Below are 14,904 nucleotides of genomic sequence, written 5' to 3'. Positions count from 1 at the left end.
TGTTTTCTCCTCTCTCTCCCCCACACATATAAAAGAGAGAGAGAGAGAGAGAGAGAGAGAGAGAGAGAGAGAGAGAGAGAGAGAAATAAATGAAGTCATTCTTAGTGTAGCTAACAAATAAAGATGAGGTAAAAACAGAGGGCTCAGATGAACTCAAACCACAAATACTGTGGCTCAGTTTACGAAACTGAATATATAGTGAAAAACCAGGTTTTTTGAATGGAAGGTTTTTTAGTGCATATTAAAACCAAAAAAAAAAGTCACAAACCAGAGAAATATCCATGCTTACTAGGAAAAGAATTAAAGGAATTACACTTAGAGTTGAGCCAACGTTGGCAAACAGATAACAATGTCTACAAGGCAATTAAGCTTAATCTTTGACACTTCCTTCAAAATGGAAGGAAAGAAATAACTACCAGCACTCAGTCCTTCCTCATCATTTCACTTGGTCCACAAGACTCTATGAGCACTACTCTCAGAGTCAGTCTTTGAAACAAGGTTTACTGGCACAAATAATGTGGATGAAGAATTCAACAGCTACTTCTACTCCTGTGAATAGTGAGACCTTATTCTAACCCTGACATTTAAACTCATTCAATACAGCAACATTATTAGAATAGGTGTTATTATCATCTTCAACTTATAAATAAGGAAATTAAGTAACAGTCAGCAAATGGGAGAACTGAGACCTGAACCAGGTCTTGTCTGAGGCCTGAGCTCACCAAAAGCAGGAGCTTTTGAGTATGGAAAGAGATGCAGACCCACTGGCTTTACAAGTAACTGCGGGCCAACCATAGAGCCAAAGAAGAATCTGAAGTTAAAACTACTCAGATTTTCAGGGTAACAAACCTGAGGGTAGATGACTACATCATATTCCCATCCTTTCTCCCATTCCAATGAAAGCCTTCTGTTTTCATTTTCATTTACAATGACATTAAATATGAGGAAAATACAGTGTGTGTGTGTGTGTGTGTGTGTTTGAGAGAGAGAGAGACAGAGAGACAGAGACAGAGAGACAGAGAATGAGAATGAGAGTGTGTGTTGGGGATTGTGCAAAAAAGTAAACCAGGCAAATATACTGGTTAGTAAGTCAGTTTGATCGAGGTTAGAGAAGAAAAGCAAAGCCCAATGTCCACAGCAGATTTAAGTTCTATTGCATAAAGAATTCTTCTGAACACAGGACCTAGCAAAATCTGTTTATCCATAATCATGTGCAGCTTATTTTCCCTGGAGGGAGAAGGTAGCACTGGCTTTAATTTGTGTGAACTCTCGAACTTTCCTGCATCACTTCCTTGGAGATGCTAAACAGAAGCAGTTGATAACTTAAAACTGTTGAACAGTGAGTAGTTATCAAGACACTGACTAGTTTGATCTGGTAGCCGGCTAACCTGTCACAGGACCCTTTCTCACCAAATGGTCTATGTAGTTTCCGTCTCTATAATACCCACCATTCAAACACTTTAAATCTTATTTCAAAAAGTGAAAGAATAGCCCCCCCCCCATCACTCACTCCTCTACCATGGCTCTCTTAGACTCCCTCACCAAGGGCCAGTCCCTCTCCACCTAGCAGTATTGCCTGATACCAATCCCTCCCAAGCTCTACCTCAGTTCATCTCTACCAACCCCATCAGGTTCCTCTAAACTCTTGGGACCATGAACCCCTCACTTGAAAATGCTGCTTTGGTCCACTGGGGCAGGTCGGCACTGACAGAGTAAGGCCATGTGGTAGACACTAGCCACACTGTAAATTCATAGCCTCTGCTCTGGCCTTTGACACTGCTGCTGACCAGGGCCTGACTTAGTTCAGTGTTCCCTCCTCCTTGACCCTCATCACAGTAGTGTTCCTCCAGTCAGAAGACTATAAAAAGGTCCAATGCACCCATACTGACTATCCTCACATCAAAATGAAAAATCACAAGCCAAGCATGGTTGTGCATGCCTTTAATTCTAGCATTTGGGAGGCAGAGACAGGTGGATCTTTGTGAGATCAAGGTCAGCCTGGTCTACATAGTGAGTTCTAGGCTGGCTGGGGCTATAGGAGATCCTGTCTAAGGAAGAAAAAAAAAAAAAACACTACATTCAGTCTTTGTCTCATTCTCTGTCCAGTATCAAATTGTTCTCACTTGGTCCTTAAGAACCAAGGCCAGGTGCCTTGGCTTGTGCAGTCCCAGCTCCTGCAGGCAGCAGGGCAGGAGGACCACTGGAGCCCAGGAGTTAGAGAATTTTCAACTGTAGAAGAGAACTGTCTTTGAAATTTTTATTCCCTTATCCTCCCACTGTAAGACCCCAGAGGATGGTGACAGTTTTGAGTTGGGGAAGACAGAAGGCTCGGTGGAAAGAGTGGGCAGAGCTAAGGCCATTAGCTGCCCCTCCTCCCTCTCATCATCTGGTACTGACAAGGCTGGACCAGGTAACCTCTAAGATATCAAATTTGTATGGCATCTATAAAACTATAAAGAAGTGAGATTCAGCAAGGTGGTACACACCTTTAATCTAAGTACTTTGGAGACAGAGGCAAGCAGATCTCTGTGAGTTCATAGCCAGCCTGGTCTATATAGCGAGGTCCAGGCCAGCCAGTGCTCCATAGTGAGACCATGTCTCAAAACAAACAAAATAATAGAAACTTGTAGCTGAGTATCATTTGTAATTGGCTGAAAGCTTCAAAGATGAAAGAAGTGATCATTTCTTGGGACTACAATTTTGGTGGAGAGATGTCAAAAAGGCCATTTTATCATTTTCTAATATTATATTATGGTCTCTTTCTGGTATATTAGAATATCATTTGAATATTTAACACATTATGCACAGCTATTGTTTTGCAATAGTTAAAATATAGTAAATTTTCAAGAACTGTCAAGAAGTTTGGTTTTCATTGAAACTGCAATTTTTTAAAGAAAGATCTTCTATATTAATTATAAATGATAGGTTATTACTTCTAGGAAGTCCTTTTCTAGCAGAAAAAGAGGGAATGTCAGAGAAAGAGGTTTGCGTTCTGCTTCCAATAAGACCAGATTTCATTTTTCACTTAAAAACAACCAAGAAATGGGACTGGAGATACAAGTGCCTGTTTTCCTGCTCTGGCAACAGCAGAGAACTGGGATTTATTTCCCGGAAGAAGAAAACAACAGAAGCCCTAGCTGATACCAGCTTCCTCCACAGAGGCGGCCTCCATGGTATAGCAAAAGGAAACTCAAACAGGGCCCAAGGGTTCTCCTGAGCTGGAGAAAAGAGAGTCTGGAGGCCAACGAGGTAAAAGGAACCGGGAGTCACACGGAGCAGCCTGGAGCTCTCCAGCTGGCTCCTCTAGCCTTCTTTGCCTGTGTACTATTGGTGAGCTTGTGAGAGGAAGCTACTGCACAAAGATCCACGCAACTACTGAGAAGAAACTAAGGTCACACAAAGTACTGGAGATGGTTTGTATTTCACTAACAACACAGAAAGATCATATATATGCAGAGAAGACTCCTCTAAAGGGCACTGCCTGAGCAGTAAGGCTCAGTTGCTACAGGGGAAAGGCTGCTCTGGACCAACCTTTCAAAGGACCAAACCAATTATAAGTAGGAGAGGAAAGGATAGGCAAATCCGACATTGAGGGAATAACAAAATCCAACACCAACAGAACTCACAATGTGAGCACCAATGAAGAAAGAGGACAGTAAAAAAAACTACAATATGACTCACAGGAAGGTCACCTAACTGAACACCACTCAGAAACAACAGACACATGGAAGCAACAAGTTGTTAAGTATGTCACAGTACACAAGCTCTAGATGTTTAAGGAGGCAAAGGAGGAAAAAAGGGAAGCCTAACAAGAAGCAAATGCAACCTCCAGAGGTGAAAAATAAACACTGATAAAAACTGCTGCGGTTGGTTTTAACAGGAGATTAGATCGTGCAAAAGAAAACATCAGCACTGGAAGATAGTACTAAAAGTTATCTAAAAAGAACAAAGAAAAAAGAGGGGAAAAAAGTGACTTGTGGGACAATATCAAGAAAAATCAATATAAATGTAACAGCGCGTGTGTGTGTGTGTGTGTGTGTGTGTGTGTGTGTGTGTGTGTGTGTGTGTGTCCTACTGGTGGACAAAGACAAACAGTTGCAAAAACATATCCTCTTTTGCAACTCAGAACTCACTGCTCAGTATGAGCCTTGATACAGATAAGGAATGTGAACGAGAAGACAGCTCAAAGTGACGGTGTCGATGATGAGGCTTGCCTTGAACATGAAGCCTGGAGGTGAGGACACCTGTCTTTGAATGGATGTTTGTTTCAGAGTAGCCCTGGCATCTCCTTCAGACCAGTGTTCCTTGAGTGTGATGACTTGGGACTGAGTCTGATATGAACACACTCTTAAAGAAGTATAGGGTATCAGCAACTGAGAAGCAGGTCTAGCCTAACATGGTTCCTAAAGTAAACTGTTTCAAGAAACTGGATACCAAAGATGTCAAGAGAACTCTGAAGCTGCCATGAATATGTCCTTAGTTCATGCAGACATAAAAGCCCTGTGGGCTGACAGCAGAACTGGATTAAGAATCAATTCTTTGAGAAAGGATTATCTTGAGAAATCTTGATTTTCAGGAACCTCAAAGGTCAAGGAATTACATGTGAAATCCTTTAAATAAAAAATTATTGACAATAAAAAAGAAATATAGCAAATATTTTGTAGACCAAGAGAGACCATAAAAAAATATTTAAAGGGATAACAGCTAAAAGATTTCCTGACTTAACTGAAGCTATAGACCCAAAGATGCAAAATGTCTACCAAATTCTTCAACCAGATTAATAAGAAACATATCAGGACCATCATTAGCAATTTTCTAAAAAGCAGTGATAAGAGACAACATCTAGAAGTAAGCAAAACAAAAGACATTTAAAGACGAAAGACAGGAATGATACCAGACTTATCACTGGAAACTATACATTATTAAAGATAATATAAAGGGCTGGGGAGATGGCTCAACGGTTAAGAGCACTGACTCCTCTTGCAGAGGACCTGGGTTTGATTCCCAGCACCACATGGAGGCTACAAACTGTCCTTAACTCCAGCTCCAAGGGAATCCGAAGCCCTCTTCTGACCTCACTCACATACGTGCAGGCAATACACTCATACACATTAAATAAAAATAATAAAATATTTTTAAAAAAGATAATATAAAGACATCACTGGATAAAAAAATGTCAACCTACAAGTCTTTACCCAGAGAAGTATCTTGTCAAATAGAAGGCAAAGACAAAATCTTAATGAATTCATCACCAGCAGCTCTGTATGCCAAGAAATGTTAAAGGATCTTTGTTAGGAAAAAAGAAACTGATGTCTGATAGACACCCAAATCTATGCCAAGAGGAATAAAGAACACAGCAACACTATTCACATGGGTAACTGTAACAGACAGATTTACCTATTTAAAAGAATCGCAGTGTGAGAGTCACAGCATATGATGCATGATGACAGCACGAAGTATGGCAAGCACCTGAGCCACACTGCTGTCCTGGTCCCCACAGGTGATGCAGGAAGTGGGAGAACAGTACTTGAAGACTGTAAGAACTTGAAAACACATACAGCAAAGGTGTGGGCAAAACCCACCTCAACCCAAAAGAAGGCTTGAAACGAGGAAAAAGAGCAACAGTGACATCAGTTTTTTATATTTACATTTAATAAAATAGGACAAATGGGAAAACAGCAAGATAGGAAGTACAAGTTTTATTAATAGTTATATCAAATGTAGTTTCAGCATCTCAACTAAGACACACATCATCAGACCCAAATATATGCTCTCTTTAAAAATCCACTCTAGGGGCTGGAGAGATGGCTCAGAGGTGTTAAGAGCACTGACTGCTCTTGCAGAGGACCCGGGTTCTATTCCCAGCACCCACAACACAACTATGAACCATCCTTAACTCCAGTTCCAGGGGAATCTGAAGTCCTCTTCTGACCAATGCAGCATTGCATGACACGGGTGCACTCACATACATGCAGGCAATACACTCATACACACAAAATTAAAATTATAAATAAAAAAAATCCACTCTAAATATAAAGAAGCCAGTAAGTTAAAGAAAAAGGAGAGAAAAGATATTTCATGTAGATTTTAGTCAAAGGAAAGCTGGCTCACTATATTTCTGTCTGACAAAATAAACTAGAATATGGAATATTAAAAGACAGACACACCTCAGAATGGAAAGTGGTCAGTTCATTCAGCACATAAGAATACAGAGTATAAGCCAGGCATGGTGGTGCACGCCTTTAATCCCAGAACTTGGGAGGCGGAGGCAGGTGGATCTCTGTGAGTTCAAGGCCAGCCTGGTCTACATAGTGAGTTCCAGGACAGCTGGGGCTACAAGGAGACCATCTCAAAAAGACCAAAAAAAGAAAAAAAAAAAAAACGAATACAGAGTATAATACTATAATCAGAGCTTCAAAATACATAGGGGAAAAAAGACAGGAATGATAAAAGAAATAATTAGAATTCAACATTTTTCTCTCAGCAACTAACAAAACAACAGGCAGCAGTCAGTAAGGATGAGAACATCTGAGCACTGTCAGCCAACTTGGCCTAACTGGCACCCACTGGACAGCAGCAACATTCTAAGCAACATGGCAAACATTATCACAGCAGACCATATTTTGAGCAAAAATTAAACATACTGTAATTACACTTCTCTAACCAATGAAGTTAAACTAGGTATCTATAACACAAAGATTGTCTCGAAAATCTCAAATACCTGGAAAATAAACAATATGTTTCTAAATAATCAATGTGGCAAAAAGGAAATCACAAGGGAGAGTAGTATGTACGTCTATAATTTTAGCACTTGGAAAGATGAAACAGGACTGGGAGCATGCGTTTCAGGGCTATGTAGCAAGAGCCCATCTCACAAAAAGAAGAGACCACAAGATAAACTATTTTAACTGAATGAAAATGAAAACTACAACATCTCAAAACTTGTGGGACACAGCTAAACAAAACAAAGTTATCGAGTTCATTTTTAGGCTGAACTGAATCACTATGGTAATTAAATAGGATTAACTATGAGTAGCTGTTATTCATCATCATGTAAAATGGATTCATTTACCAATATCTATTGAGGTGCTCCTTAAAAGCAAGAACTCTATGAACATACACAAAAAGGAAAACTCATAGTCCTCAATCTACCAAGACTATGAAGGCCTGTATCTAAATTCCAAAGCCATAGAGAGGACTTACCAGGGCTGTGGACCCAAAAGCAGGGTAAGTCCTCCAGGACAGGCTGATCCAGGAGGCTGTGTAGAAGAGAAGCATGTGGCTGGGCCCACAAACTTCAAGAGGGACAGAACCCTGGGAGTGTAAACAAGGTCCAGGCAATGGCCCAGCCTGAGCAGGGGCAGAAAGCAGAAATCTGAAGGGTCAGGCATCAGAGCCATAGCTAATGCAACTTCCCTCAACACAGGCACTGTGGAGGGGACTAGCCCAGGGCAAGATTTTGAGTTTCTGTGACTGGGATTAAATCCTTGGTTTGAGTGTTGGTTCTACTGTCTACTAATGAAAGGTCAAATTCTCCACTTCCCTCAGGCCCACTTTCTTCCTGTGTGAAGTAGATGACACTGTCTGTCTGCTGTGGGGGCAACTGAACTGTCCACATCTGCAAGCGCATGCTCACATCTAGGTAGCAAGAAGGTACTGAAGGCTTTGGGGAGCTAGGCAAGGCTGAAGGAAGACAGATGACCTTACTGATGTAGGCGCTGGCTGAGGAGTGGAGGAGTATGGAAATAAGGTAATGTGAGAGTACAGGTTAGGAGTAACAAGGGCCTCACCTGGCAAGCCTGTGGTGGAGGGGAGGCACCAAGAAAGAAGACTCCCACATGGTGGGCCACAGCAATTGACCCAGAAGAGATAAAAGCCAGGGAAGAACAAAACAGGACCCGAATCTAAAGTAGAAAGGACATCGAGAATTGACACCCAAGCAAGAAGGACGGAAAAGAGATGATTTGGGTGTAGAGAGCCATGGTATTCCAGAAAAGACCTCTATTCATACTATGAAGACACAGCTGACTTAGAGAGAAAAAAATGTAATACACTATAATGTAATAAACTCATGCAATAAACTACTTAATCCTAGAAACTAGCGCCTATTCTAGAAGCACCTGGTATCTCACTCCCACATATAATTACATAAATACTGTTAAGTCTAACATGGCATCTGCATCATCATCATCATTTCTAGCATAACATCATCATTTCTAGCATCAGCACATTCCACACACACTGTGACTTTATTAGAAGACTACAATATAGAAAGATGTACAACACCAGGTCCAGCAGAGCACTGCAGATGCTGCAATCCACCACGGAATGAAGCTTTGGTGTTAAACAAATAAGAAAAGTAACAAATAAGAAAAGATGAGTGTGGTGGAAAGGAAGACTCATTCATCACTCTATTTAAAAATCTAAAAATGGCATCCAGTCAAGAAACCTGCTCATCCGAACCCACCAAACAAAAACACAGAAAACACTCATCTACAATAAACTATTCTCAAGGGCTGTGAGGATGGATACACCACCAACTGGTACTTTGGAACTGGCTACCTACAGTGACCAGGCTATAATGTAAGGCTTTTATTTCACATACTTGGACTTGACTCACTATGTAGCAAACAAGAAATGAGCCTAGGTTTGAATTCACAGTATTTCCACATACAGTAACAGCAGGCAGAATGAAACTGGATTAGGTATGGCTAGCTTACTCTAGTCCCTCAAGGGGCCAATGTCTGTTGTGTAAGAAGAAAGAACTTTAGAAAGAACTTTATCAAGTTTACTTAAGAGATATCCAAAACTATTAACATGCCCATGTACGTTACTCCTAAGTCACAAAGGCTGGTTAATGCCAGGTACTAAAGCTTTTGGCTAACACACATTTTTGCCCAGAATCAGTTTTTTAAAGCATTAAAAATACTAGCTCAAATCACAGGAGTAACCTTTCAAGGGATGTCTGGACAGACTCCAGAGAACTCACCCGTGCAAAGTCAAACGCGTATCTGTAAATGAGCTTAAAGTTTGTTGTATCGTTTAATAGTGATCTTAAGTAATCCAAAGTAGTTCTGAGTTTTTCTGTTGTATCACATCTAGGAAAACAGAATAAAGGCAAATTACAACCTGAGTGGTTCTTTTAAAAAAAATTGGAGTGGACAGAACAGCAAATAAGCATGCATTTGCCTATCCCCCTGCTTCAGGAATGACCACTGTCACTCTTGCACACTCCTCATACAAGTCTTTTGCTGTGCCACCTGATGCAATGACACATGACCGCCTATGAACACTTCAGAACCATCTTAATAGTCGATCAGAGTTCACTTCTTAGCTAACAATCTACACACACATTTTCCAATTCATCTCCAAATTTCCTTTGTACTTGTCATTTTTTACAATTTTTATTTATTGTTTTATGTGTGTGATGGTTTTGCCTACATGTATGTAAGTGCAGCCATGTGTGCAATGTGCAATGCCCACAGAGACCAGAAGTGGGCACTGGATTCCCTGGAACTGGAGTTATGGATGGTTGTCAGCTGCCACATGGGTAATGGGAACCAAATCCAGGTCCTCTGCAAGAGCAGCCAGCACTCTTAACCACTGAGCCATCTTTCCAACCCCAGTTGCTGTCATTTTCAGAGGCCAGACCAGATGTTTTTGCAGTATGTCACTTGTCATATAAGTTCTCTGTGATTACAGAGGTTTGATGTGAACATATGATACCGTGTCCTTACAGGGCATGTGGGGAGGAGGCATCACATCAGATGGTCTCCCTATTGCTGAAATTAATTTGTACAGTGGGGGGGGGCAGGTTCTCCATTTATTATTTATTTGTGTATGTGTACATGGAGGCCACAGGTCAACCTTGGATGTCATTCCTTAGGTGCCATTCACCTTATTTTTTGAGACAGGGTCTCTCACTGGCCTGAAACTTACTGAGTAGGCTAGGCTAGCTGGCCAATGAGCCCTAGAGATCCACCCGTCTTCCTCTCCCCTGTGCTGGGCTTTACAAGTACACACTACCATGATTGGCTTTTTATATGGGGTCTGGGGATCAAACTTGGGGCCTCATGGTTGTGCAGCAAACACTTTACCAACTGAGTCTTCTCCTGAGCCCAAGATCCCCATTTTAAGAACTGTTCTCACTCTGAAATACTAAGTAGTCTGTGGGATGACACTTTGAGACTATCCTCTTCTTCAATGTGTTACTTAATGTATATTGTCAATTTTTTCAAATACCTGTTTTCCTGATACCTCAACATCCCCACAAATGGACTTTAAACAAACTTCCAAGAGACAAGATGAACCAGTGCAATGAAGCTGATCCTGACTCTGGCACAGAGCTTGTGTTCTCCTGTCCTTAAAGAGGGCACCTGCGATAGGGTCCACTTGTGGGAGGATCCAACTGTGGAAAAGTCCTAGCCACTCCAAGCGACTTCCATGTGGCCACTGCACCCTGCCCTGCCTTCCTTCTTCATGACCCTTGAAAACCTCATTTAAACATAGTCGTTTTAATGTCCTGCTTAGTCAGTGGTCACATCTGAAGATGCAGCATGGTGATTTTTTTTTAAATATTTATTATTTTTATGCGTATGTGTGTATTGCCTGTATGTAGGTAAGTGCACCTGTGTCATGCAATGCCTGAGGAGGACAGAAGAGGCTGTCGGATTCCCTGGAACTGGAGTTATGGACAGTTGTTAGCTGCCATGTGGGTGCTGGGATTCAAACCCAGGTCTTCTGCAAGAACATTACCAATATTCTTAACCGCTGAGCCATCTCTCCAGCCCCAGCATGGTGATTTTTAACCTGTTATTCTCCTATAAAGAGCTCCGTGCAGCACCTTTCTGGATTTTGTATACTTTTGCTTTTAATTCAGTATGTGTCATCTGTTACTGTCTCCATTCTTTAAATGCACGAACTGTCTGGTCCGGGAGGATGGGCCCTTGAAGCTGGCTGTGTGTCTCTGTCATGTCCTCACCAGTCTCTGAGCACGTCCTTGCTCTCTGGCACAGGATATTTCAGATCCCCTTGTTCTTTCTCTGCTCAGAACTTGAAACCAGCCATTTCTCCAGGGAGCCCTGATGATGACAACCTATTTTTACCAAAGAGTGTTTACTTTTCCTAAGGAAGCACACTAATTGGTTATTTTTCCAAAATAACTTTCAGTTTGCAATATATAAACCTTAAAATGAGAACCAGGCCAGGGAGATGGCTGTGGTGAAAAAGAATTTACCACACAAACCTGGTGGCCTGAGTTTGATCTCTGGAACCCACATAAAGGTACAAAGAGAACTGACTCCAAAAAGTTGTCTTCTTCATGAATGCTTTATTTGTAAATTACCATGTGCTGTTTGAATTCACTGAGAAGCTGGCTATGGAAGCAGCTGTCCATTCCCCACCTTCCCCCACCTTCAGCTGAACATGTATAGCCATTCCCTTGGCTGGGAATGGACTGGCCCTCTTAACTCTGTGATAGGAGAAAGAACAATAAAACAGTACAAGAGTAAAGACACTGTGCCCTTAAATACAGCTAGAAGGCAAGCCATTTCCCATAACACAGAATTGCGTACAGTGACAAAAAGAAGATGGAAGTCCAGCCATGAGCTCAGCATGAGGCTCAGTGTGGAGCTCCAGCTGACTGCCTCAACCCCAGTTGGTTTCTGATGGATGCTGTGAGCACCCAATTTGATGTTATCTCTTATCTGTTGCTATCTGTTCTTTTACTTGAAAGCCTCATCCAAGGGGATACTCAGCTCTGCCCAGGACTCACTCTATAGGAAATTCCAGCTGGCTTCCTTAGAAGGGCTTCCCCAGTCATTTCTGCTGAATGTTCTGAGTACTGATTTGATGGTGTTTCACTACCTATCTTTTTACTAGATTTATTCTTTTACTTTGGCATGCTGTTATACATTTAATAAACTCACTGATTTAAAGCCAAAGAACAGCTATGGTTGATTACTTCCCAGATCAAACATCACACACACACACACACACACACACACACACACACACACACACACTCCAATAACAAAAACCCCTAACTACAATGTCCATTTTCTCAGCAACACTGAAGCTTTTCATCGCTGGATGAGGCTCTTTATACTTCTCTGTGGAGCTTTTACTTGCTTTGTTCATTAGAATAGACAATACATTTAAGAAGTGTTATGAAAATCTGTTTATAAGCTAAAATATGGTTCGTTATACAACACACTAATTTGTTTTTAGCAATAAATGTGTAAAAGCTCCTTTTTGGTAGCCTCTACAAAAAGTCTTTGTAATTTCTCTATTGAGATAATAGATTATCTAGAAGTCAAAACCTAGAATAAGTACTTGATTTTTACAGACCAGAACAATTTAGAATGCCTTTTATATCTTCCTGATGTTGGAAAATAAAAGATTAAAAATTAACATTATTGTAGAAGTGAAGAAAGGCTTCTTCAAAGGACTAACAAGTAAACTGAAAGCTAAGAGCGACCCAAGAACCAGACAAATGCTTTGAGAGATGGGAAGGGTTCTCCAGATGTTAGGAACAGCATGTGCAAAGGACCAGTGTCGGAATAGAGTACCACAAGTGAAAGGCTAAAAACACACTGTGATTGGAACAGATAAAGCAGAAGGGGATGTGTACACGGAGAGGCTGAGGAGGAGGTAGACTCAGAACATGAAGGGTTTTATAATGAAGCCTAAAAACAACAGAAGCAACCTCCCACCATGGGAGAAATCTGGCTTGTGTCCTCAACAGCTTTCTGGAACTCTGGATAAGGATGTGGGGAAGAAAAAAGTGGAGATGCTGAGAGTCCAAGGTAGAGGCTAGGGGTAGAACCCAAGCAAGGGTGACAAAGACTAGACTAGACAACACCCAAGGGGGCTGTCTGTGGTGGAAAGGTGGGAGCAGGAGTAGCAGCTAGCTCACTTGGCTTTAGGTACATTACTGCAGAATTGGATTTCTATTAATAACTTGTTAATAATAATGAGGGAGGCTCACAGAGGAGAAAATCAGTCAGTCAAAAGGTCCCTAAGGCCAGGTTCCTACTCTTTACTGAAAAAGAAAACGAAGGACCAAAGCCTTAGGAACCGGCCAGGCTTGGGCAAGAGTTAGTTTTCGCAGATTCAGTTGCAAGAGCCAGAACAGAGGTTTCTGCACTGCTGAGACAAACAACAGAGTGAGCGTGCTGGCACACAGCAGCAAGGCAGACTGTGAGCTCTGTGGCTGGCTACCCCTGGACAAAGATGCCTGAAAGACACCCAGAGCTCGTGTCTGAGTGGGGAAATGAACAGGTCTCATGTTTTAAATATCAAATGCGCAACACACAATTCGATCTCATGTATTCAGTGGAGTACATGCTGCAGGAGAATGTAAACTGCTCTGGGGAACATCATCCACTCAGCATCACAGGGTGCTGAGTAGCCCGACCAGGAACTGAGGGTTGCCATCTAGTGGCTACTCAACAAGGACACTTTCAGAGGGATATGCTATAGCAAAGGGTCCGTGGAAAAGCAGGTATGAGATGTTCAAAAGAAAGCCTGAGGCTTTCTAGAAAGTGGATACATTTTCACTCCTCTATGTATCATGCAGACTAAAAGTCACAGAATTCAGAGAGTGATGGCATCACATTTCTAAGAGGTGTCACTGGAGTCATTTCATATTTGAGTGTCACTGCCCTAAAGACTCAGAAGCAACAGAAATCAGTGTGATGATGCTCAAATGTTATGAAGTCGGAGGCTGCTTCCCCCACTGCTCCCAAGAGCCCGCACCCTTTCACTTAGCCCCAAGCTACTTTTCTAAGGCCACCATGAGTTTTACACACAGCTTCCAACATTCTATCCCCTGGTTTGGAAAGGAAGTGACAGAACCCATTCTGACCTCTGGCCTAAAACCCAAGGGTATCCCCATTCTAGTACACTCCCCTGTATGATAACAAGCTTTCTAAATTCATTCCAACTTATGGCTCCACACCTAAGGGCATTCCAGCTCTAGCACATTCCCACTTTGGTAACAAGCTTTTGTTAAAGCCTATCATTTTTATTAAAGGTACTGCTAAGGTCTCAATCTGTCTGCTTCCTCCCAATACACATACCACCAACATGCATACTGAAATCTTAGCTCCCAAGGAAATTGTATTAAGATGGGCCTCGAGCCCCAGTGGACGGCCCCTCACCCATGCACATATGAAGCACTAACTGAACTGGCAGATTATTAATAACAACAACAAGAGGAGGTCATGCAGTTGGAAGGAGAAGAGGGACACTGAGAAGTTGGAGCGAGGTGACAGCGAATAGATATGATCAAAATACATTGTATAAACATGACATTTTTAAATTTTGGGGGCATTTGAAGTGACTGGGTCACTCCCTAAAACCCTTATGAATGGGATTAGTGTCCTTATGAAAGCCCCTTAAAGAAGCTTGCTTGTCCATGTGAGGGCAGAGCCACAAGTCACCACCTGATGAACCAAAAAGGCCACCCTACCTAGACAACAAAGCTTAGACAACAAAGCTGCTGGTGTGCTGGCCTGGGGCTTCCTCCAGACTGTGAGAAACAAATCTCTATTGTTTTTAAGCAACCCGGACTATGGTGCTCACACAGTTTCAAAGGAAACAGGAATGTTGGGGAAATGGACTCTGTAGAAGACAAGGAATCCAGCAGCATTCTACTTATGTCCTAAAAGCTTGAGTGAGGTTGAATTCAATAGTGATGGTCTAAATTCCTGGTAGAGGAAAGTTCAAGGCAGTGTAACATTTGGGCTGCGGACCCAACAGTTAGTTTGTTGCATTTACCCACATGTACAGTACCGAGAGTGCAAGAAGTGTGAATCTGGTTTAGAGTTGTAGACGGAAATGTGCAGTCTGGAGAGGAAAGGAGCTTGAACTCTGTTAAAGTGGAGGTTAATATGAAACCCA

At 41.8% G+C, this 14,904-nt stretch overlaps 1 protein-coding gene and 1 non-coding gene across 9 annotated transcripts in view; one reads left to right on the top strand and one right to left on the bottom strand.

Moving 5' to 3' along the window:
• The window catches only part of Dcun1d4 (defective in cullin neddylation 1 domain containing 4), a 73,493-nt gene that overhangs the window by 9,526 nt on the left and 49,063 nt on the right, over window positions 1-14,904 (bottom strand). For all 8 annotated transcript variants that reach the window (XM_008851562.3, XM_008851563.3, XM_029555217.1 and 5 more), the window contains one exon: window positions 8,990-9,098. In XM_008851562.3, the coding sequence (XP_008849784.1) occupies window positions 8,990-9,098 (109 nt within the window). The remainder of the gene's footprint in view (window positions 1-8,989; window positions 9,099-14,904) is intronic.
• On the top strand, window positions 4,050-4,172 carry LOC115067438. Its single transcript, XR_003846858.1, has one exon. It is a non-coding gene; the product is annotated as a small nucleolar RNA SNORA40 (small nucleolar RNA).

Source organism: Nannospalax galili, unplaced genomic scaffold, assembly GCF_000622305.1.
Source record: "Nannospalax galili isolate Female #2095 unplaced genomic scaffold, S.galili_v1.0 scaffold1586, whole genome shotgun sequence".
In the NCBI taxonomy this organism is placed as follows: domain Eukaryota; kingdom Metazoa; phylum Chordata; class Mammalia; order Rodentia; family Spalacidae; genus Nannospalax; species Nannospalax galili.
Note: the sequence above shows the minus strand (reverse complement) of the source record. Positions and strands in the feature narration are given on the sequence as shown.